The following is a 21,962-nucleotide window of genomic DNA, read 5'->3' on the forward strand; positions in this document are numbered from 1 at the left end:
AATCGAAGACGGGCCTCCCAGTGAGGCCGGAGTGAGCAGCAGCCCTGCCAGCTGGGAGGACTGGGAGTTTTTAACCAAAAAAACCTGGGGGCTGTTTCCTTTTCAAAAAAGGAAAGGAGGTGGGAAGTTGCAGCGCTGAGTGATTTTTTAATTCCATAGAAAGGGATGAGTTTTGAGCAGTTTGGCTCCGGAGGCAGGGTGAGAGAGCGAGTACCAGGAGGCAGCAGCGTGTTCACGCCTCCTCGCTGCCAAAGAGATGCCGAAACCGCAGGAATTTGGCAAAATAGTTGGCGTCCCAAATCCCTGCCACGGGTCTGGATTTAAACCCCTGCCGACCCCCGGAATGGCTGGGCATGGAGATTCCTGCTCCGCGCCTCATTGCTGTTCCTGATTGATTCTAAAATATGCAAGTTTTGGTGCAAGAAGAGCGTTTGGTCCAGGTTCTCCGGCGCCAGGACGGCTCGCCGATACTCCAGGCCGCTCTGGCTGGCGGCGAAGGCCTGCTTGGGGGAGACGGCAGTGGCTGGGATGGGCAGGTCCTGCCGGCTCAGCCGCCCCGCCATTCCCCCTCTGCCCACCTCTTCTCTCCCCGGCTCTCCATCCCCCGGCCCCCACGGCGGAGGAGCAGGCGAGGGGGGCATGTGGGGGTTACGCGGAGTTCCCCCAAAAGAGGCGGCTCACGGCCCCAAAATGTCTGGAAGTTGGGCGGGGGGTGTGGTGGTTAAAAACCGTTCAAACCTGCACAAAAGACGGCATGCTGGGATCCAGGCCCTCAACGTGCCGCATTCATCCCTGCAGTGTTTGTTCTTCTTTTTGGAGATGTACTGAGTATTTTGGGGTTGAGTAAGTGAGTATTTATTTTAGAAATGAGAAAGCCCGCAGGGTAAGACTATGGAGGAGGGAAATTTCAGACAATATATTAACAACAAGAACTTTTAAAATTATTCCTGTGTCTTTTTTTCTGCTTTTTTCTAGCAAAATGTTTTGAAATTTGATAGGCTTGTGTTACCGTCAGAAGACTTACAAAATTGAAACAAATGCATTCACCACCTCTGTCAAAACCTTAACTGCTTCTCTCTGTTCATGTGTCATATGCCATCAATTAACCTCAGGTGCTTGAGCTAATTAGAAGAAGGTAGCATTATTCTTTCTTTAGATGCATTGAAATACACACAAAGAATGCGAAAAGGTTCATGTCAAGCAGCCTTTTAAAAGAGGTGGTTGTTGTTGTTGTAGTTTTACATTTGGGCTACGTCGCCTACTAACCGCTAAAGGAACGTTCAAAACTTCACGTCATGAAAATTGTCCATAGTGACTCAGAGCAGTATTTCAGATTGCCAGTGAATGTTGCTGTGATGATCGTATTCTCAGCTGTGTGTTACCTAAAGCCAGACCTTATCTGCAGTAGTGACAATTGGGAAAAAACTTTTTTCTTTTTTTTTCCCCCTGCGTAGGGAACACCAATTGAAGGAAGTAACCTCAGAGTGCCAGGATATGTGTCAGGGAAGGGATTCCACTCTGGAGAGGGCAGCGGCATCCTGTCAACAGCAGCTGCCAGAGTTAGAGCTCGGTTTGCAGGTGAGTGTCTGCACTTCAGAGCTCGACCCACCGCTTGCTTTGTTTTCCACCGGAACACTTACGGTCACGTTAGCCTGTGAGGGAGGTGCCAGAAGAGCGGAAAGGAGTGAAAGTCCCACTGGGGTCTCATCGCTTCTCAAATGTCATTCCCCTGCAGTCACTCCCAAGGGAGTGGCTCCCCCGCAAAGGATCCTCCTTCCCCCGGAGAAGACTTGCATGGACTGGCAGAAAGACAGGGAGCTGGAGCGGCACTCCACAGCCTGGGCAATACGTGCTTCCTCACCTGCGTGCTGCAGTGCCTGACGTACACCCCGCTCTGGCCAACCACCTGCTCTCTCGTGAGCGCAGCCCACAGCGTGAGTACTTTTGGGACCATCTCCTTGCAAATCTCTTGGGCACTTCCCAAGGCTTCCCAGTCTCTGGGATTTGATTTGGGAGAAAAGCAGCCCTTCTATGGAGAGCCCCGAAGCGGGTGTTCTTTGAACACTCAAGCCTAGAAACCGCTTCTCCCATCTTCAGGGTGGGTTCATCCCCAGAAAGGCGCCTCTTTCTAGCCACGGGTCTCGTTCCCTATTTCTGCAAGTTAAACTCTCTTTGTGTATTGCACAGAAACCTTCTGTCAGTTCAGCGTCCCTCTGAAGAAGGTCTTCAATGCATTAAAATGTCCCGGGCTTGTTGGGACATTGGCAGCTCGCGCGAAGAGCAGTGGGGAGCTCTGGGGAGCTGCTGGAGCTGGGGAGCTGCTGGAGCTGGTGGGGCTGGGGCTGGTGGGGCTGGGGCTGGCCGCATGGCCGTTGTCCTCCTCCTCCCCAGCAGCAAGGGTGCACAGCATCATTCGGGCCTCCTCGCTGCACTGCTGCACGATGACATCGACGAGGCCATGGACCAGTGGCGCCGCATGTTCCTGCAGGCCAGCCTAAATCTGCTGGACCATGGCCTCCTCCTCCAGCCCGCAGAAGCACAGGGCCTGCAGGATCTGGCTTTCTGCTCCTGTTGCCAGCCACCACTGTTCCCGAAATACTGCCTCCAGCTCCCGGCGCAGACAGGGCAGCACGGGGTCAAGGAGATGCTTATTTCTCTGGGAAGGAGGCAGGAGGCCACCCACTGTAGCCCTGGGCAAAGTATGGGCGAAGTATGGGCGAAGTATGGGCGATGATCCAAGCACTCGGGATACTTCACAACCTGCAGAGAGACCAAGAGGGCTGAGAAACGATCCCCGGATTTTCCCTAAAGCAACATGTATGGCTTGGGCGGCAGGAAACTGTTCTCGGCCAAAGCAGCTCCATCACAGCAGAGTGCATGCTTGTCTTCCCACGGGAACTCTCCTCTCTCCAGGAGGGAACACACAAAACTCAACAGGAAAAGCTTGAGAAAGAGTGCACTGCTTTCCAGGAAGAGAAGGCTGCGCTCCAAGTCTGTACGCACCTTTCTGATCTTCCTGCAGGTGAAACCTCCAAACCTTTTCCGGCACAGTGTGAGAACCTTGGGCACACGATGGAATGTGAACCTCTTGGAGGCGGCAACCATCTTGTAACACCTTGAAAACAAGCACAGAGACACATGCCGGAAGGCGCCCGTGAAACGCACCCTTTTTTCCCCCCAGAAAGCCAGACAACCTTTCACGTCTCACACATCCTTACGCTATTTTAAGATTATTCAGTACCACCATACCATATTTTAAAAAAGGTGCGTCTCATTATTGTGCGTGCAACCTACGGGAACAGCTAACTCATGCTCCATCGCATGCAAAACCTTAAGACAGGATCTAGTATTAACATGTCCTTAGTGATCGTCTTACTGGCTGCATTTAAAGCAGTTTGTGCCATCCAGCTGCTCAGGTCTCACAAAGTCCTCCGGAGCTGCGGTGACAGATGCGGCTGCCTGGAGGAGGGAGAAAGGAGAGCACTGAGCTGCGGGAAACGCCCTTGCCCAAAGGCTTACGCAGAATCTCCGGTAGCTGACGCTGAGGAGACCCACCGTGAACCCGCAAGCAGCATCCAGAAGGAGGCAGAAAGAGGGCAGTACTATGCTGAGCGTTTCCCTCCATTCCCAGGGATTCGCAGGGCCATCCAGAGCTACCTGCCGGTGGGACCGCTCAGTCCAGCTATCTATGGGGAGCAGGGTCACCCGTGGTGAAAACATTCTACATTCTAGGACTTTTGACCAATTAGGTACTTTTTCACCTGCTTGTTGGACTGCTTCTATGAACTGCTTCTCTTTGTTCCGTTCCCGCACCTTGTGCGGCACAGGGTCACGTGGCTGACAGGGCACCCGGCAGTCACGTTGCCTTCTGCCTGGCCAGCCTGCAGATGCCGCCTGTGCACCTGCCCACCTTCGCTGGCTGGGCTGGCTTTTGCGGAGCAGCTGCTGTCCTCTGGAGAGCCCTCCGTGCCCAGCGCCACGTCCTGCAGAGAGAGCTGTGAAAAGGTCCTGCCCTTTCCTCCTGCTCTGAAAGGAGCAGAACAGTGAGGAAACCCCAGAAGCTCTGGGAGGGGACAGCTAAGGATGTCCCAAAGGTTATCCTAGAGCGCTGCAAGGGCAGAAGGGCCAAAGGCGGACAGATGGGATGGACCTAGGTGGGCTGCTTTGAGAGGGCGCAGCGTCACGGCTCTGAAGGAAGCTGCAATGTGGGAGGGATGGTGACAGCGCTGGTAGAGGCTGCCCAGAGAGGTGGTGGAGTCTCCTTCTCTGGAGATCTTCCAAACCCGCCTGGACACAATGCTGTGCAACCTCCTGCAGGTGAACCTACGTTTTGTCAGGGAGGTTGGACTAGAGATGATCTCTAGCGGCCCCTTCCAACCCCTACCATTCTGTGATAGCGTGGGTCAGCTTCAGCAAAACGCTTTGCATGATCTCCCTCAATACTCTTTTAGCCAAGGTAGGGTATTACAGCCTGGATGGGCAGAGAAAGAGATGGGTAAAACAGCAGTTGCATGATCAGGCTGAGGGAGCAGTGGCGAAGGGCTCATCCCCTACCTTGAGGCCACTGGGACATACTGGGGCGTTGGGGGGCTGCAGAGGGGACTCTGCTGGGCTCTGTGCAGTTTAACACCTGCACGCGTGACCCGGAGGAGGCAACTCTCCCGGCGTTTGTCGATGGCACTAAATGGGGAGGACCGTTCCTATGTCTTAGGGATGCCACTGAGGGGAAACCTGACAGGTGGGGTGACTGTCCTGTCAGGAGCTTCATCAGGTACAAGAAGGACAAAGGCCAGACGCTGCAGCTGGCCCAGCCTGGCAGCCTGCAGTTGCAGGGCCTGTGGACTTCCTGGCTGGGGAGTAGCTCTGCAGAGAAGGCCCTGGTGGTGCTGGGGGACAGAAGGCAAACCATGGGCCCACCATGCAAAGTGGTAGCAAAGTCGGCCAGCAGTGTCCTGGAGCACAGAAAGAGGAGCCTTGCCAAAAGAGTGAGGCGCACAATTGTCTCCCCCGGCTCAGCACTCGTTAGACCACTGTCACATCCCACTCCCAGTAAAGAGCGGGGTAAGTGACTTCAGATTCGTAAATTCTCAACGGTGCGGACTAAGGTGAGATAAATCTCAAGGTCCATATAGAAACATTTATTGGCTTACCAAAATGGTTAGTATAGGTCTTAACAAGTCCACGATAATTGGTTAGGTATACAACAAATTATGGCAAGTGGTGAGGTGTGCATTGTGTTACTTAACAACAGGTATAGGACAACTTATGGTAAAGGGTACTTAAGGTCCCACTTAAGGTCGTCTAACCGTTACTTAACAATTCTAAGAGAAAAGAGAAACTGAGGGATAGAGAAAGGAAAAGATGGAGAAAAAGACAGAGATAAAGAGAGCGCCAGTCCTGGTTCCAGCGTCTTTTTCAAGGATTCTTCCCAGGCATAATCTTCTTTCTTGGGAAGAATCTTCCCAGGCACTATCTTCTTCTATTGTTTCTTCTTTGTTCCCCCTAGGGGCACTTATTTCCCCTTTTATGTTTGCTGAATTAGCATGGTCCACCCCCCCTTGCTGAGGACAGCCTCGTCTCAGGTTTCTCCCTTTTCCCAGGTGACGTGTGCCATCATTTGGGTGGAGAGACGAGTGCCATACTCATACACGTTTAGCATGATCTCTATAATCTTCATTAGCATATGCAGGGGAGTGCGCTTTCATATGCATTTCGCGGATAATGAAGCAAAGGTCACTCATCGGACACAATGGCCTTGAGAACTGAGAACTAGCAAGCTCACCACACGAGTGGCAGAGCTATCCTGTCTTCACAAGACAGTTCTCCCACACTTTCAGGCGCCAGAAGTGTGAGCCTTATCAGTTCTTTGAAGGCCAGGCCTGCATTATTTATTTCCTTGCGAGTGTTTGAGGCATTCCATTGAAGGCTTGGAGGGCCTCCTGCCCCTCGTCAGGGAATTTACAGTCCGTCCCTTACAACCATCTGTACGCTACTGTGTTAATTGTTGGGCCTCCACTGGGGAAGGGAAGGAGGGAGGGAGCAGCTGGGTGGCTGCTGGGCTACTGGTCAGAGCAGAGAGAAGTCACCAGAGCAAGGAAGATGGGTGTAAGTGGGAGCGAGTTCAGTGGAGAGTCCTTTGAATGCTCAGGGGCTGGGGCACTTGCCTGGGAGGAGAACTTGAGTGAAAGGGCCTTGTTGAAGCTGCAGAAAAGGTGGCCTTGGGAACCTCATAGTGACCTGCTAGTCCCTGTGGGGAGGTTTTCAGGAAGATGAAGCCAGTCTTCTAACGGTGGTGCTGGTGCTGGGCAGGAGAATAACGGAAAACAGTCAGCTGTTGGAATAAGGACCTCCTTAGGACACCGGGATGAGTGGAGGCGTGACACGCCCAAGGGAGGGGACACCATCGCGAGGGACCTGGGCAGGCTGCAGAAGTGGCTCCGTGCCAACCTCATGAGGTTCAACCAGGCGCTCAGCCTTGCTCTGTCTCCTTCCCTGGTCCCTTCTGGCCCTGGCTGGAAGCTCGGGTGCTCTCCACTGCCCCTGCAGGTAGGTGCCCTCCAGGCCTCTCATCCTCTGCTTCCTCCTCCAGGGACACCCACATCTTCCCCACATGGCTCCAAGTGCCCGCTCGTTCACTCTTGCCCCCAAAATCAGGTTCCTTTCCGTAGCGGCCATGGAAAAGGTCCCTCAGGTGGCCCCCCCGCTTCCAGGACCAGGCTGGGCTGATCTCAGAGCCATGGCCAACTGTAAAACCCTTCTTCCCCGTTCCAGCTGTGAGCAATTAAAAAAGTCGACGCTCTTCTGACACATCTCTCCTATGTTTTTATTCAGCTCTTTCCTAATGATTCCAAAGAGGGTCTCCCCAGCCCAGGGAGCATTTCTTCAGTGCCGGGGTGGTGTTGAGCTGGTCCCCTCGGCCATTGGTTGGGCCAAACTCAGAGGTATTTGGGGTATTCCAGCACTGTCCAGGATTCCTCAGGACTCCACCTCATTTATTTGTTTTTTTGGGTCTCAGCAGTGGCTGTCCGAGCCCCTCGGTGGGCTCCTTGCCCAGGCTGGTCTCAGAGCTCACTTAGATGGGTGTTACGAAGGTCATGGCTTCGCTTCCTGGCTTGGCCTTCACCTTCTTCATCACTGCGTGTTCCACAAGGATTTTCTCCACTGTTTCTCCTCCTGCTCCTTCTCCTCCTTCTCCTCCTTCTTTTCCTCCTTCTCCTCCTTGTCCTCCTCCAGAGCTCAGGGTTTTCGCTGCCTGCTCTGGGTTCTTCTTTGCTGCTCTGCCTTTGGACACGCGTTTGCCCTTTTGTTGGCCAGTCACAGCCTGCTCTTTGGCAGAGTCGTCCTCTGTTGTCACCGACTGCTGCCTGGAAGGACACAAGGAGAGAGGTCTACCTGAGCACACGATGGCTTTGGGGTCGCATCCTGCTTCTCCCGTCATGAGCCACGTGTCTCTTGGCACAGCCACCGGCAGCTCAGGTGAGGAAACCCTCTGAGCTGGCACCCTCGGCTGACACACGGCTGCCCCCATGTGCCCAGGCCACGCTGGGGTTCTCCTGAAGGTCTGCAGAAGACCCATCCCAGTGAAATTGGGGGTCCCAGCAGCCCCCATCCCACCCCTCTGGGCGCTGCCCTCACCGCTGTTGGGTGGTGATGAACGATGAGCGTTCGGGACTAGGGAACGGGCTCTTGCTGGCTTGGAAAACCATAGAATCACAGAATGGTTTGGGATGGAGGAGACCTTTAAAGGTCCATCAAGCCCAACCCTCCCCTTCCCCCTTCAACGAACAGGGAGATCTTCAACCAGACCAGGATGCTCCAAGCCCCATCCAACCCGACCTTGAACCCTTCCCATCATAGATTCATGGAATGGTTTGAGGTTGGAAGGGACCTTTGAAGGTCCATCTAGTCCAATCCCCGCCACTGGCCAGGAGACCTTCTGCTAGATGAGGTTGGTCCCAACCCCGTCCAACCTGGCCTTGAACTCTTCCAAGTGAACTCTTCCTTGAACTCTGCCCAATGTCTGTGCCTTATCAACAGCCCTCCCTGTAGCGAGGTTGGCCTGGCTGATGTCAGAGAGAGTGGAGAGAAAGCAGAGCACAAGTGCCGGCAGCTGGGCAGGGAGAGGGTGTGGATGGAGGCTGAGGGCGTGGGATCTGCGGCCAAAGCAGCTTCCCCTGCTGCCCGCTCTCCCTCGGCACCAGCTGCACTGCAGGTGCGCGGCTGCAGCAGGATTTGTGTAGGAAGAAGGCACCGGCAACATGGCCCGGGGACTGTGTGGGTCCCATGGCCGTGCCCCCCAGCAAATAACAAGCTCTCTCTAAGGATGCTCTGATTCTGGACGCTGTCAAGGAGCTCAGGCTAGGAAAAGATTTGGAAAAGCCGCATTTATAAAGAGCTATTCCAGCGTCAGAACCTACGTCTAAACAGAGAGCCAGTCTAATTAGCTGTTCTGTATCCTCAGTGTCAACATCTCAGCGTAAAGAGATGTGCCTCTGTTTAGCAGCTATTCCGTAGAAGTGTAAACAGCCCATTTGTGTTCTCTGAGAGATCTGGCTGTGAATAGATACAGAAGGGGCAACGCCTGTGCCGTAGGCGGTTCCTAAAAGGCAAAGAAAGCCTGTTTCTCTCTCTACGGATCCTATGATTTTTTTCTTAGGTGAAGGAGTTCAGGCTAGGAAAAGACCGTGGAAAGATTTCTTTAGAAAGCGCTATTCAGGCCTCAAAATCCCCGTGTCTCCAGACAGCGCGTGGAAGGCGCCCGCCTGCCGTACGGCTGCACTGCGCATGCGCAGACACCCCCCACCCCCCGGAACTCGCTCCCATTGCTGGGATCGCCACGGCGCCCTCCCATTGGTCGGGTCCCTGCGCGCCCTCCAATTGGTCGGATCGTCTCAGTGGGGGTGGGGCACAGCGGGGATTGACGGCAGCGACGGACCAGTGGAGCGGGGCTGCCCAAGGAGGAAGGGGCGGGCGGTGGGGCGGCGGTGGCCAATGGGTGCCCGTCGTGGCCGGGCCGGGGCGCTCCGGAAGCTGAGGGGGCCGGGCGAGAACGGCAGCCGCCTAGAAATGAATGCAGGGCGGTCTGGGGGGAAAGCGTGGCTCGGCGGACGGGTGGTGGGTCGGGCCGGGACTGCGGGGCTCCCGCGAGCACGTGGTGAGGCAGCTGGAGCGCGTCAAGGTGAGTGGGCGGCCCCGAGGGGTGGTGGAGTGGGGCGGGAGGGCCCTGAGTGGGGCTGGGGGCACGGGGGGCCTGAGGGGGGGCCTTGGCGGGTGTGAGGGGGGTGGCTGGGCCCGTCTCCCCGCGGGGTGCCTATGTCCTGGGGGGTTTGGGGTGCTGTGGGGTGGCTGCGCTCCCTCAGTGTTGCCCAGGGGGGCTGCAGAGGGGCTGAGGAAGCAGAGGGGGGAGCTGGTTTGGGGCCTGCCAGGGAGAGCGGGACTCCTGCTGGCGGGGCTGGCAAAGGGGCTGGCGTGGCTGGTTTGGGGGCTGAGAAAGAGAGGGAGTTGTGTGGCTTTGGGCTGAGGAAGAGGGCTCGAGATGAAATCCGCGCCAGGCCCCTTCTCTCTGCGGGGAGGGTCCGTCCTGGCCCCGCTGCCGAGGGCAGAGGTGGGGTGGGGGTCCCCCAGCTCGTCCCCCTTGGCTGGGACGATCGTCAGCCAGATCGTGTCTTCCATCACGGCCTCCCTGCGCTTCGATGGGGCCCTCAGTGTCAACCTGGCGGAGTTCCAGACCAAGCTGGTGCCATACCCTCACACCCACGTCCCACTGGCTGCCTACGCCCCCGTCATCTCGGCCAAGGCGGCTTATCATGAGCAGCTGTTGGTGGCCGAGATCACCAAAGCCTGCTTGGAGCTGGCCAACCAGGTGGTGAAGTGTGACCCGCGGCATGGCAAGTACATGCCATGCTGCCTGCTGTACCGCGGGGACGTGGTGCCCAAGGATGTCAAGGCCGCCATCGCCACCATCAAAAGCAAGCGTAGCATCCAGTTTGTGGACTGGTGCCCCACCGGTTTCAAGGTGGGCATCAACTACCAGCCGCCCACGGTGGTGCCCGGGGGGCACCTGGCCAAGGTGCAGCGCGCTGTGTGTGTGCTGAGCAACACCACGGGCATTGCCGAGGCCTGGGCCCTCCTGGACCACAACTTTGACGTGATGTATGCCAAGCGGGTGTTCGTGCACTGGTACGTGGGGGAGGGCATGGAGGAGGGGGAGCTCTCAGAGGCCCGGGAGGACACGGCTGCCCTGGAGAAGGATTATGAGGAGCTGGGGGTGGATTCAGTGGAAGGGGAGAGAGAGGAGGAAGGGGAGGAATACTAAATGCTGGGTTCCTTCTGTCGCTGTAGCACATCCACAAAACGTCTGCTTCAAACACTTCAGCTTGCTTGTGCGCTGGGGGAGAGAATCCTCGTCGATGTGCCCCTCAGATAGTTTACTGCCGCGTTTCCCTTATTAAATGGCTCCTGGTTTTAGCGATCGCACAATTAATTCTAATATCAATTAACGATTAACGATTCTAATATTCGTTAATAACAATTAACGATTCTAATAATCGTTTTAAGCGATCGCACAATTAATTCTAATATTTTAATCCCCCACGATCTGCCTTGTTGAACCACCAACGTCCAAAATTCTGTCAAACTATGCAGCAAAGCATAAGAATTCCCAAATGTAGGAATAACGAAGCTTGGTCTAACAAATTTTAAAAAAAAAAGAAAAGACTAAAAAATCCCTGTCTTTTCTAACTTTCAGGGTGTTTGAGAAGATCCAGGGGTGAAACGCCCACATGAGACTCCATCGCCCACAAGATGTTTAAAAGGTCCCCGGGAGCGTTTTTAAAGGGTGGCGAAGCCACAAACCCCCCGCATTCCGCTGACCTCCTCCCGTAACACCCGGGAACTGACACCAAACCAACCACGAGGCCAGTTTTTACTGTTTCTCTTAAAAAACCCCACCTTTTTCTCCGCATCTGGGCAGCGGCTGGGCTTTGAGGATTCGAGAACACGCTGTCGCCCCCGCTCTAAAAAGAGAGGGAATAGGGGAAATCGTCCCAAAACGTTCATCATATCTAACAACGTTTTTCCCTGATGGTCGTGTGCAGCGTTTAAGATGTGGACTGCAGCACCCTTTTGATAGAGATAAGGTTAGTTTTCACGTGTGGTTTTTTGTTTACTTATTAAATTTGGTTCGTCAGTTTTAAAGTTCTTGCCCAGCTCTAGCTCTTTGCGCGATAATTCAATGATTTAAAACTCGTTCCACTGGTTCTGGGGCAGCAGAATTGGGGTGGTTAAAGCTGTTGGGTGGCCATGAGGTGTCTCGATCATATGTAAAGCACCCGTTGCGTGTTTATTTTATTAATTGGTGCTTATTTGCATAAATTAACGTGGCGGTTGGGAGGGAGCATGGAGGGTTCGATTAGTTGAAGGAAGGAAATGGGAAGAAAGGTGTCTTGTCTCTACTGACAGTATAAAAAAGGCTGATTTTTTTTGTTTCCGGGCCACCAGATTCATGAATGAGTTTGTTTAAGTTTTGCAGAATATTCACGTCCAGTAGAAAAAAAAAAATCTATAGTTTGGTTCCGTTTTTCTCCTGAAAGGCCCAATGCTCAGGTCTGGGCCTCCACAAACTCCTTTCCCCAAAGCAGCAGGCGGGTGGGAACGTTCTCCTTTGGCTTCTCAAGGCTTGTATTTTTAAAAATAAACCTCAGAGTAACGTTTTTCTCTAGCCCTTAACGATTTCAAAGGGAAACCGGCTGCCTCCCGAAATCGAAGACGGGCCTCCCAGTGAGGCCGGAGTCAGCGGCAGCCCTGCCAGCTGGGAGGACTGGGAGTTTTTAACCAAAAAAACCTGGGGGCTGTTTCCTTTTCAAAAAAGGAAAGGAGGTGGGAAGTTGCAGCGCTGAGTGATTTTCTAATTCCATAGAAAGGGATGAGTTTTGAGCAGTTTGGCTCCAGAGGCAGGGTGAGAGAGCGAGTGCCAGGAGGCAGCAGCGTGTTCACGCCTCCTCGCTGCCAAAGAGATGCCGAAACCGCAGGAATTTGGCAAAATAGTTGGCGTCCCAAATCCCTGCCACGGGTCTGGATTTAAACCCCCGCCGACCCCCGGAATGGCTGGGCATGGAGATTCCTGCTCCGCGCCTCGTTGCTGTTCCTGATTGATTCTAAAATATGCAAGTTTTGGTGCAAGAAGAGCGTTTGGTCCAGGTTCTCCGGCGCCAGGACGGCTCACCGATACTCCAGGCCGCTCTGGCTGGCGGCGAAGGCCTGCTTGGGCGAGACAGCGGTGGCTGGGATGGGCAGGTCCTGCCGGCTCAGCCGCCCCCGCCATTCCCCCTCCGCCCACCTCTTCTCTCCCCGGCTCTCCATCCCCCGGCCCCCACGGGGGAGGAGCAGGCGAGGGGGGCATGTGGGGGTTACGCGGAGTTCCCCCAAAAGAGGCGGCTCACGGCCCCAAAATGTCTGGAAGTTGGGCAGGGGGTGTGGTGGTTAAAAACCGTTCAAACCTGCACAAAAGACGGCATGCTGGGATCCAGGCCCTCAACGTGCCGCATTCATCCCTGCAGTGTTTGTTCTTCTTTTTGGAGATGTACTGAGTATTTTGGGGTTGAGTAAGTGAGTATTTATTTTAGAAATGAGAAAGCCCGCAGGGTAAGACTATGGAGGAGGGAAATTTCAGACAATATATTAACAACAAGAACTTTTAAAATTATTCCTGTGTCTTTTTTTCTGCTTTTTTCTAGCAAAATGTTTTGAAATTTGATAGGCTTGTTTTACCGTCAGAAGACTTACAAAATTGAAACAAATGCATTCACCACCTCTGTCAAAACCTTAACTGCTTCTCTCTGTTCATGTGTCATATGCCATCAATTAACCTCAGGTGCTTGAGCTAATTAGAAGAAGGTAGCATTATTCTTTCTTTAGATGCATTGAAATACACACAAAGAATGCAAAAAGGTTCATGTCAAGCAGCCTGTTAAAAGTGGTGGTTGTTGTTGTTGTAGTTTTACATTTGGGCTACGTCGCCTACTAACCGCTAAAGGAACGTTCAAAACTTCACGTCATGAAAATTGTCCATAGTGACTCAGAGCAGTATTTCAGATTGCCAGTGAATGTTGCTGTGATGATCGTATTCTCAGCTGTGTGTTACCTAAAGCCAGACCTTATCTGCAGTAGTGACAATTGGGAAAAAACTTTTTTCTTTTTTTTTCCCCCTGCGTAGGGAACACCAATTGAAGGAAGTAACCTCAGAGTGCCAGGATATGTGTCAGGGAAGGGATTCCACTCTGGAGAGGGCAGCGGCATCCTGTCAACAGCAGCTGCCAGAGTTAGAGCTCGGTTTGCAGGTGAGTGTCTGCACTTCAGAGCTCGACCCACCGCTTGCTTTGTTTTCCACCGGAACACTTACGGTCACGTTAGCCTGTGAGGGAGGTGCCAGAAGAGCGGAAAGGAGTGAAAGTCCCACTGGGGTCTCATCGCTTCTCAAATGTCATTCCCCTGCAGTCACTCCCGAGGGAGTGGCTCCCCCGCAAAGGATCCTCCTTCCCCCGGAGAAGACTTGCATGGACTGGCAGAAAGACAGGGAGCTGGAGCGGCACTCCACAGCCTGGGCAATACGTGCTTCCTCACCTGCGTGCTGCAGTGCCTGACGTACACCCCGCTCTGGCCAACCACCTGCTCTCTCGTGAGCACAGCCCACAGCGTGAGTACTTTTGGGACCATCTCCTTGCAAATCTCTTGGGCACTTCCCAAGGCTTCCCAGTCTCTGGGATTTGATTTGGGAGAAAAGCAGCCCTTCTTTGGAAAGCCCCAAAGCGGGTGTTCTTTGAACACTCAAGCCTAGAAACCGCTTCTCCCATCTTCAGGGTGGGTTCATCCCCAGAAAGGCGCCTCTTTCTCACCACGGGTCTCGTTCCCTATTTCTGCAAGTTAAACTCTTTTTGCGTATTGCACAGAAACCTTCTGTTAGTTCAGCGTCCCTCTGAAGAAGGTCTTCTATGCATTAAAATGTCCCGGGCTTGTTGGGACATTGGCAGCTCGCGAGAAGAGCAGTGGAGACTGTTCTTCTAACTTCAAGATCTCCATGAGGTTTCCCGTTGCTATGGATATTTTGCTGCCCTGAGAAGCTTGTTTCCCTCCTACCCTCCCTCCCTCCCTCCATCCCTCCCTCTTCAGGTCGTCAGCAAGGTTTCTGCATGATGTGCATAATGGCGGGGCACGTGAAGCGGGTCCTGCCTTCCTCAGCCAGTGCCATCCAGCCTCGGTCTGTGGTTAGTGTCCCCAGACGTAAGGCATTTCAGGTGCAGAGAGAGGGTGTGGATGGAGGCTGAGGGCGTGGGATCTGCGGCCAAAGCAGCTTCCCCTGCTTCCCGCTCTCCCTCGGCACCGGCTGCGCTGCAGCTGCGCGGCTGCAGCAAGATTTGTGTAGGAAGAAGGCACCGGCAACATGGCCCGGGGACTGTGGGGGCCCGTGGCCGTGCCCTCCAGCAGACTGGTGCCACCTGCAGTGGGGACAGGGAGAGGCAGCAGGAGAAGGGGCAGAAAGCAGCACGCAGAGATTGTGTTGTGGAAATGGGTTATTTTCCTCTCTGGGGAAGGGAGGGTTGCTGGAGCTCCGCTAGTGGCGCTGATGGCGTGGCCTCTTGCAGGGCTGGGGAGAGTCCGGAAGGCTGAGGGCCTTCCTCTGTTGGGGGCACCGGGGCCCCCCGGGCAAGTGGTTCCTGCTCCAGCTGGGAGTGGAGGGGCTGCGGCTGCCGCCCTGGGCAGAGGGACCTGCCACCGTCGCCTCCCCTGGCTCCTCCTGACGGTGCCCCTGCTCCGCAGGGATGGGGGCAGATGGGGGGCAGCCGGGAGCCCTGTGCAGAGTGGCTTGTGATATGCTGGGGTGCTCCTCCACGCCGGAGTCCGCAGGGCTGCTGGAGGAGGCCAGCTGTGGGGCAGGAGTCTCTGGGGAGCTGCTGGAGCTGGTGGGGCTGGGGCTGGTGGGGCTGGGGCTGGCCGCATGGCCGTTGTCCTCCTCCTCCCCAGCAGCAAGGGTGCGCAGCATCCTTCGGGCCTCCTTGCTGCACTGCTGCACGATGACATCGACGAGGCCATGGACCAGTGGCGCCGCATGTTCCTGCAGGCCAGCCTAAATCTGCTGGACCATGGCCTCCTCCTCCAGCCCGCAGAAGCACAGGGCCTGCAGGATCTGGCTTTCTGCTCCTGTTGCCAGCCACCACTGTTCCCGAAATACTGCCTCCAGCTCCCGGCGCAGACAGGGCAGCACGGGGTCAAGGAGATGCTTATTTCTCTGGGAAAGAGGCAGGAGGCCACCCACTGTAGCCCTGGGCGAAGTATGGGCGAAGTATGGGCGAAGTATGGGCGATGATCCAAGCACTCGGGATACTTCACAACCTGCAGAGAGACCAAGAGGGCTGAGAAACGATCCCCGGATTTTCCCTAAAGCAACATGTATGGCTTGGGCGGCAGGAAACTGTTCTCGGCCAAAGCAGCTCCATCACAGCAGAGTGCATGCTTGTCTTCCCACGGGAACTCTCCTCTCTCCAGGAGGGAACACACAAAACTCAACAGGAAAAGCTTGAGAAAGAGTGCACTGCTTTCCAGGAAGAGAAAGCTGCGCTCCAAGTCTGTACGCACCTTTCTGATCTTCCTGCAGGTGAAACCTCCAAACCTTTTCCGGCACAGTGTGAGAACCTTGGGCACACGATGGAATGTGAACCTCTTGGAGGCGGCAACCATCTTGTAACACCTTGAAAACAAGCACAGAGACACATGCCGGAAGGCGCCCGTGAAACGCACCCTTTTTTCCCCCCAGAAAGCCAGACAACCTTTCACGTCTCACACATCCTTACGCTATTTTAAGATTATTCAGTACCACCATACCATATTTTAAAAAAGGTGCGTCTCATTATTGTGCGTGCAACCTACGGGAACAGCTAACTCATGCTCCATCGCATGCAAAACCTTAAGACAGGATCTAGTATTAACATGTCCTTAGTGATCGTCTTACTGGCTGCATTTAAAGCAGTTTGTGCCATCCAGCTGCTCAGGTCTCACAAAGTCCTCCGGAGCTGCGGTGACAGATGCGGCTGCCTGGAGGAGGGAGAAAGGAGAGCACTGAGCTGCGGGAAACGCCCTTGCCCAAAGGCTTACGCAGAATCTCCGGTAGCTGACGCTGAGGAGACCCACCGTGAACCCGCAAGCAGCATCCAGAAGGAGGCAGAAAGAGGGCAGTACTATGCTGAGCGTTTCCCTCCATTCCCAGGGATTCGCGGGGCCATCCAGAGCTACCTGCCGGTGGCACCGCTCAGTCCAGCTATCTATGGGGAGCAGGGTCACCCGTGGTGAAAACATTCTACATTCTAGGACTTTTGACCAATTAGGTACTTTTTCACCTGCTTGTTGGACTGCTTCTATGAACTGCTTCTCTTTGTTCCGTTCCCGCACCTTGTGCGGCACAGGGTCACGTGGCTGACAGGGCACCCGGCAGTCACGTTGCCTTCTGCCTGGCCAGCCTGCAGATGCCGCCTGTGCACCTGCCCACCTTCGCTGGCTGGGCTGGCTTTTGCGGAGCAGCTGCTGTCCTCTGGAGAGCCCTCCGTGCCCAGCGCCACGTCCTGCAGAGAGAGCTGTGAAAAGGTCCTGCCCTTTCCTCCTGCTCTGAAAGGAGCAGAACAGTGAGGAAACCCCAGAAGATCTGGGAGGGGACAGCTAAGGACGTCCCAAAGGTTATCCTAGAGCGCTGCAAGGGCAGAAGGGCCAAAGGCGGACAGATGGGATGGACCTAGGTGGGCTGCTTTGAGAGGGCGCAGCGTCACGGCTCTGAAGGAAGCTGCAATGTGGGAGGGATGGTGACAGCGCTGGTAGAGGCTGCCCAGAGAGGTGGTGGAGTCTCCTTCTCTGGAGATCTTCCAAACCCGCCTGGACACAATGCTGTGCAACCTCCTGCAGGTGAACCTACGTTTTGTCAGGGAGGTTGGACTAGAGATGATCTCTAGCGGCCCCTTCCAACCCCTACCATTCTGTGATAGCGTGGGTCAGCTTCAGCAAAACGCTTTGCATGATCTCCCTCAATACTCTTTTAGCCAAGGTAGGGTATTACAGCCTGGATGGGCAGAGAAAGAGATGGGTAAAACAGCAGTTGCATGATCAGGCTGAGGGAGCAGTGGCGAAGGGCTCATCCCCTACCTTGAGGCCACTGGGACATACTGGGGCGTTGGGGGGCTGCAGAGGGGACTCTGCTGGGCTCTGTGCAGTTTAACACCTGCACGCGTGACCCGGAGGAGGCAACTCTCCCGACATTTGTCGATGGCACTAAATGGGGAGGACCGTTCCTATGTCTTAGGGATGCCACTGAGGGGAAACCTGACAGGTGGGGTGACTGTCCTGTCAGGAGCTTCATCAGGTACAAGAAGGACAAAGGCCAGACGCTGCAGCTGGCCCAGCCTGGCAGCCTGCAGTTGCAGGGCCTGTGGACTTCCTGGCTGGGGAGTAGCTCTGCAGAGAAGGCCCTGGTGGTGCTGGGGGACAGAAGGCAAACCATGGGCCCACCATGCAAAGTGGTAGCAAAGTCGGCCAGCAGTGTCCTGGAGCACAGAAAGAGGAGCCTTGCCAAAAGAGTGAGGCGCACAATTGTCTCCCCCGGCTCAGCACTTGTTAGACCACTGTCACATCCCACTCCCAGTAAAGAGGGGGGTAAGTGACTTCAGATTCGTAAATTCTCAACGGTGCGGACTAAGGTGAGATAAATCTCAAGGTCCATATAGAAACATTTATTGGCTTACCAAAATGGTTAGTATAGGTCTTAACAAGTCCACGATAATTGGTTAGGTATACAACAAATTATGGCAAATGGTGAGGTGTGCATTGTGTTACTTAACAACAGGTATAGGACAACTTATGGTAAAGGGTACTTAACGTCCTCTGCTTCCTCCTCCAGGGACACCCACATCTTCCCCACATGGCTCCAAGTGCCCGCTTGTTCACTCGTGCCCCCAAAATCAGGTTCCTTTCCGTAGCGGCCATGGAAAAGGTCCCTCAGGTGGCCCCCCGCTTCCAGGACCAGGCTGGGCTGATCTCAGAGCCATGGCCAACTGTAAAACCCTTCTTCCCCGTTCCAGCTGTGAGCAATTAAAAAAGTCGACGCTCTTCTGACACGTCTCTCCTATGTTTTTATTCAGCTCTTTCCTAATGATTCCAAAGAGGGTCTCCCCAGCCCAGGGAGCATTTCTTCAGTGCCGGGGTGGTGTTGAGCTGGTCCCCTCGGCCATTGGTTGGGCCAAACTCAGAGGTATTTGGGGTATTCCAGCACTGTCCAGGATTCCTCAGGACTCCACCTCATTTATTTGTTTTTTTGGGTCTCAGCAGTGGCTGTCCGAGCCCCTCGGTGGGCTCCTCGCCCAGGCTGGCCTCAGAGCTTGCTGAGACGGGTGTTACGAAGGTCGAGGCTTCGCTTCCTGGCTTGGCCTTCACCTTCTTCATCACTGCGCGTTCCGCAAGGATTTTCCCCACTGTTTCTCCTCCTGCTCCTTCTCCTCCTGCTCCTTCTTTTTCTGCTTGTCCTCCTCCTTCTCCTCCTTGTCTTCCTCTTCCTTGTTGTCCTGGTTCCGGTGGGGATAGGGTTAATTTTCCCTGGTATTCCATGCCATGTGAGCCACGCCCACCCTGAGCTGCCGGGGGAGGGGGCAGGAAGTTGCTGCTTAAAAGCGGGCTGGGGCGTCCCGGGTCCGGCCGGCGAGCGGCGGTTCCGTAATCGCGTTTGTATATTCCCCTATCCGTGTTGTTGTTGTTGTTGTTGTTGTTGTTGTTTGCCTGTTCCCTTTGCTGTCCTGTTAAACTGGCTTTGTCTCAACCCAAGAGTCTTGTCTTTTCTTACGATTCTTCCTGTATTAGGAAGGCGTGAGCGAGCGGCACGTGGTTCTTTGTTGCCGTCTGAGGCTAAACCACGACACTTGTCCTCCTCCAGAGCTCAGGGTTTTCGCTGCCTGCTCTGGGTTCTTCTTTGCTGCTCTGCCTTTGGACACGCGTTTGCCCTTTTGTTGGCCAGTCACAGCCTGCTCTTTGGCAGTCTCGTCCCCTGTCGTCACCGACTGCTGCCTGGAAGGACACAAGGAGAGAGGTCTACCTGAGCACACGATGGCTTTGGGGTCGCATCCTGCTTCTCCCGTCATGAGCCATGTGTCTCTTGGCACAGCCACCGGCAGCTCAGGTGAGGAAACCCTCTGAGCTGGCACCCTCGGCTGACACACGGCTGCCCCCATGTGCCCAGGCCACGCTGAGGTTCTCCTGAAGGTCTGCAGAAGACCCATCCCAGTGAAATTGGGGGTCCCAGCAGCCCCCATCCCACCCTTCTGGGAGCTGCCCTCACCGCTGTTGGGTGGTGATGAACGATGAGCATTCGGGGCTGGGGAACGGGCTCTTGCTGGCTTGGAAAACCATAGAATCACAGAATGGTTTGGGATGGAGGAGACCTTTAAAGGTCCATCAAGTCCAACCCCTTTTTTGGTTTCAGGGGTGGCTGTCTGAGCCCCTCGGTGGGCTCCTCGCCGAGGCTGTCCTCAGAGCCAGAGTTTAAATAAACTGCACTGTCTAAGTAGCTGGTTATTTCGGTTTCTCACTGAACGCGACCAAAGACTCGAGAGAGGCCGTGCTAGTTCAGGAGCACGACTAGACTGAAGGTGCAGTCCACTATTAGTGTATCCAAATCATAATAGTTTAATACATATCAAACGCGATTGGACTGATAGTGCTGAATTGGGCATCACTCAGAATTTAAACCTAGCCACACCTGGCCTCCCACCTCAGTGAGGAGTGTTAGAATGCAAGGGGGTTTATGTTCTGCCAAAACCGCTTGGCCCCTTTTCATGCAACAAGATCAAACTCTGAAGTGCAGACACTCACCTGCAAACCAAGCTCTAACTCTGGCAGCTGCTGTTGACAGGATGCCGCTGCCCTCTCCAGAGTGGAATCCCTTCCCTGACACATATCCTGGCACTCTGAGGTTACTTCCTTCAATTGGTGTTCCCTACGCAGGGGGAAAAAAAAAGAAAAAAGTTTTTTCCCAATTGTCACTACTGCAGATAAGGTCTGGCTTTAGGTAACACACAGCTGAGAATACGATCATCACAGCAACATTCACTGGCAATCTGAAATACTGCTCTGAGTCACTATGGACAATTTTCATGACGTGAAGTTTTGAACGTTCCTTTAGCGGTTAGTAGGCGACGTAGCCCAAATGTAAAACTACAACAACAACAACCACCACTTTTAACAGGCTGCTTGACATGAACCTTTTCGCATTCGTTGTGTGTATTTCAATGCATCTAAAGAAAGAATAATGCTACCTTCTTCTAATTAGCTCAAGCACCTGAGGTTAATTGATGGCATATGACACATGAACAGAGAGAAGCAGTTAAGGTTTTGACAGAGGTGGTGAATGCATTTGTTTCAATTTTGTAAGTCTTCTGATGGTAACACAAGCCTATCAAATTTCAAAACATTTTGCTAGAAAAAAGCAGAAAAAAAGACACAGGAATAATTTTAAAAGTTCTTGTTGTTAATATATTGTCTGAAATTTCCCTCCTCCATAGTCTTACCCTGCGGGCTTTCTCATTTCTAAAATAAATACTCACTTACTCAACCCCAAAATACTCAGTACATCTCCAAAAAGAAGAACAAACACTGCAGGGATGAATGCGGCACGTTGAGGGCCTGGATCCCAGCATGCCGTCTTTTGTGCAGGTTTGAACGGTTTTTAACCACCACACCCCCCGCCCAACTTCCAGACATTTTGGGGCCGTGAGCCGCCTCTTTTGGGGGAACTCCGCGTAACCCCCACATGCCCCCCTCGCCTGCTCCTCCGCCGTGGGGGCCGGGGGATGGAGAGCCGGGGAGAGAAGAGGTGGGCAGAGGGGGAATGGCGGGGCGGCTGAGCCGGCAGGACCTGCCCATCCCAGCCACCGCAGTCTCGCCCAAGCAGGCCTTCGCCGCCAGCCAGAGCGGCCTGGAGTATCGGTGAGCCGTCCTGGCGCCGGAGAACCTGGACCAAATGCTCTTCTTGCACCAAAACTTGCATATTTTAGAATCAATCAGGAACAGCAACGAGGCGCGGAGCAGGAATCTCCATGCCCAGCCATTCCGGGGGTCGGCGGGGGTTTAAATCCAGACCCGTGGCAGGGATTTGGGACGCCAACTATTTTGCCAAATTCCTGCGGTTTCGGCATCTCTTTGGCAGCGAGGAGGCGTGAACACGCCGCTGCCTCCTGGCACTCGCTTTCTCACCCTGCCTCCGGAGCCAAACTGCTCAAAACTCATCCCTTTCTATGGAATTAGAAAATCACTCAGCGCTGCAACTTCCCACCTCCTTTTCTTTTTTGAAAAGGAAACAGCCCCCAGGTTCTTTTGGTTAAAAACTCCCAGTCCTCCCAGCTGGCAGGGCTGCCGCTGACTCCGGCCTCACTGGGAGGCCTGTCTTCGATTTCGGGAGGCAGCCGGTTTCCCTTTGGAATCGTTAAGGGCAAGAGAAAAACGTTACTCTGAGGTCTATTTTTAAAAATACAAGCCTTGAGAAGCCAAAGGAGAACGTTCCCACCCGCCTTCTGCTTTGGGGAAAGGAGTTTGTGGAGGCCCAGACCTGAGCATTGGGCCTTTCAAGAGAAAAACGGAACCAACCTATAGATTTTTTTTTTTCTACTGGACGTGAATATTCTACAAAAATTAAACAAAGACATTCATGAATGTGGTGGCCCGGAAACAAAAAAAATCAGCCTTTTTTATACTGTCAGTAGAGACAAGACACCTTTCTTCCCATTTCCTTCCTTCAACTAATCGAACCCTCCATGCTCCCTCCCAACCGCCACGTTAATTTATGCAAATAAGCACCAATTAATAAAATAAACACGCAACGGGTGCTTTACATATGATCGAGACACCTCATGGCCACCCAACAGCTTTAACCACCCCAATTCTGC

General features: G+C 54.1%; 1 protein-coding gene across 1 annotated transcript; it reads left to right on the top strand.

The window, feature by feature from the left end:
- The first annotated feature begins 9,535 nt into the window (after positions 1 to 9,535).
- On the top strand, positions 9,536 to 10,315 carry LOC134509160 (tubulin alpha chain-like). Its single transcript, XM_063321644.1, has one exon. It carries the CDS (start codon positions 9,536 to 9,538, stop codon positions 10,313 to 10,315), a length of 780 nt encoding a protein of 259 aa, XP_063177714.1.
- The last annotated feature ends 11,647 nt before the right edge of the window (positions 10,316 to 21,962 follow it).

The sequence above is a fragment of the Chroicocephalus ridibundus genome, unplaced genomic scaffold (genome assembly GCF_963924245.1).
Source record: "Chroicocephalus ridibundus unplaced genomic scaffold, bChrRid1.1 SCAFFOLD_274, whole genome shotgun sequence".
Classification (NCBI taxonomy): Eukaryota; Metazoa; Chordata; class Aves; order Charadriiformes; family Laridae; genus Chroicocephalus; species Chroicocephalus ridibundus.

Bases quoted from the DNA above. Each gene is read 5' to 3' on its own strand.
- LOC134509160 (XM_063321644.1), top strand. From the start codon at position 9,536: ATGAAATCCGCGCCAGGCCCCTTCTCTCTGCGGGGAGGGTCCGTCCTG.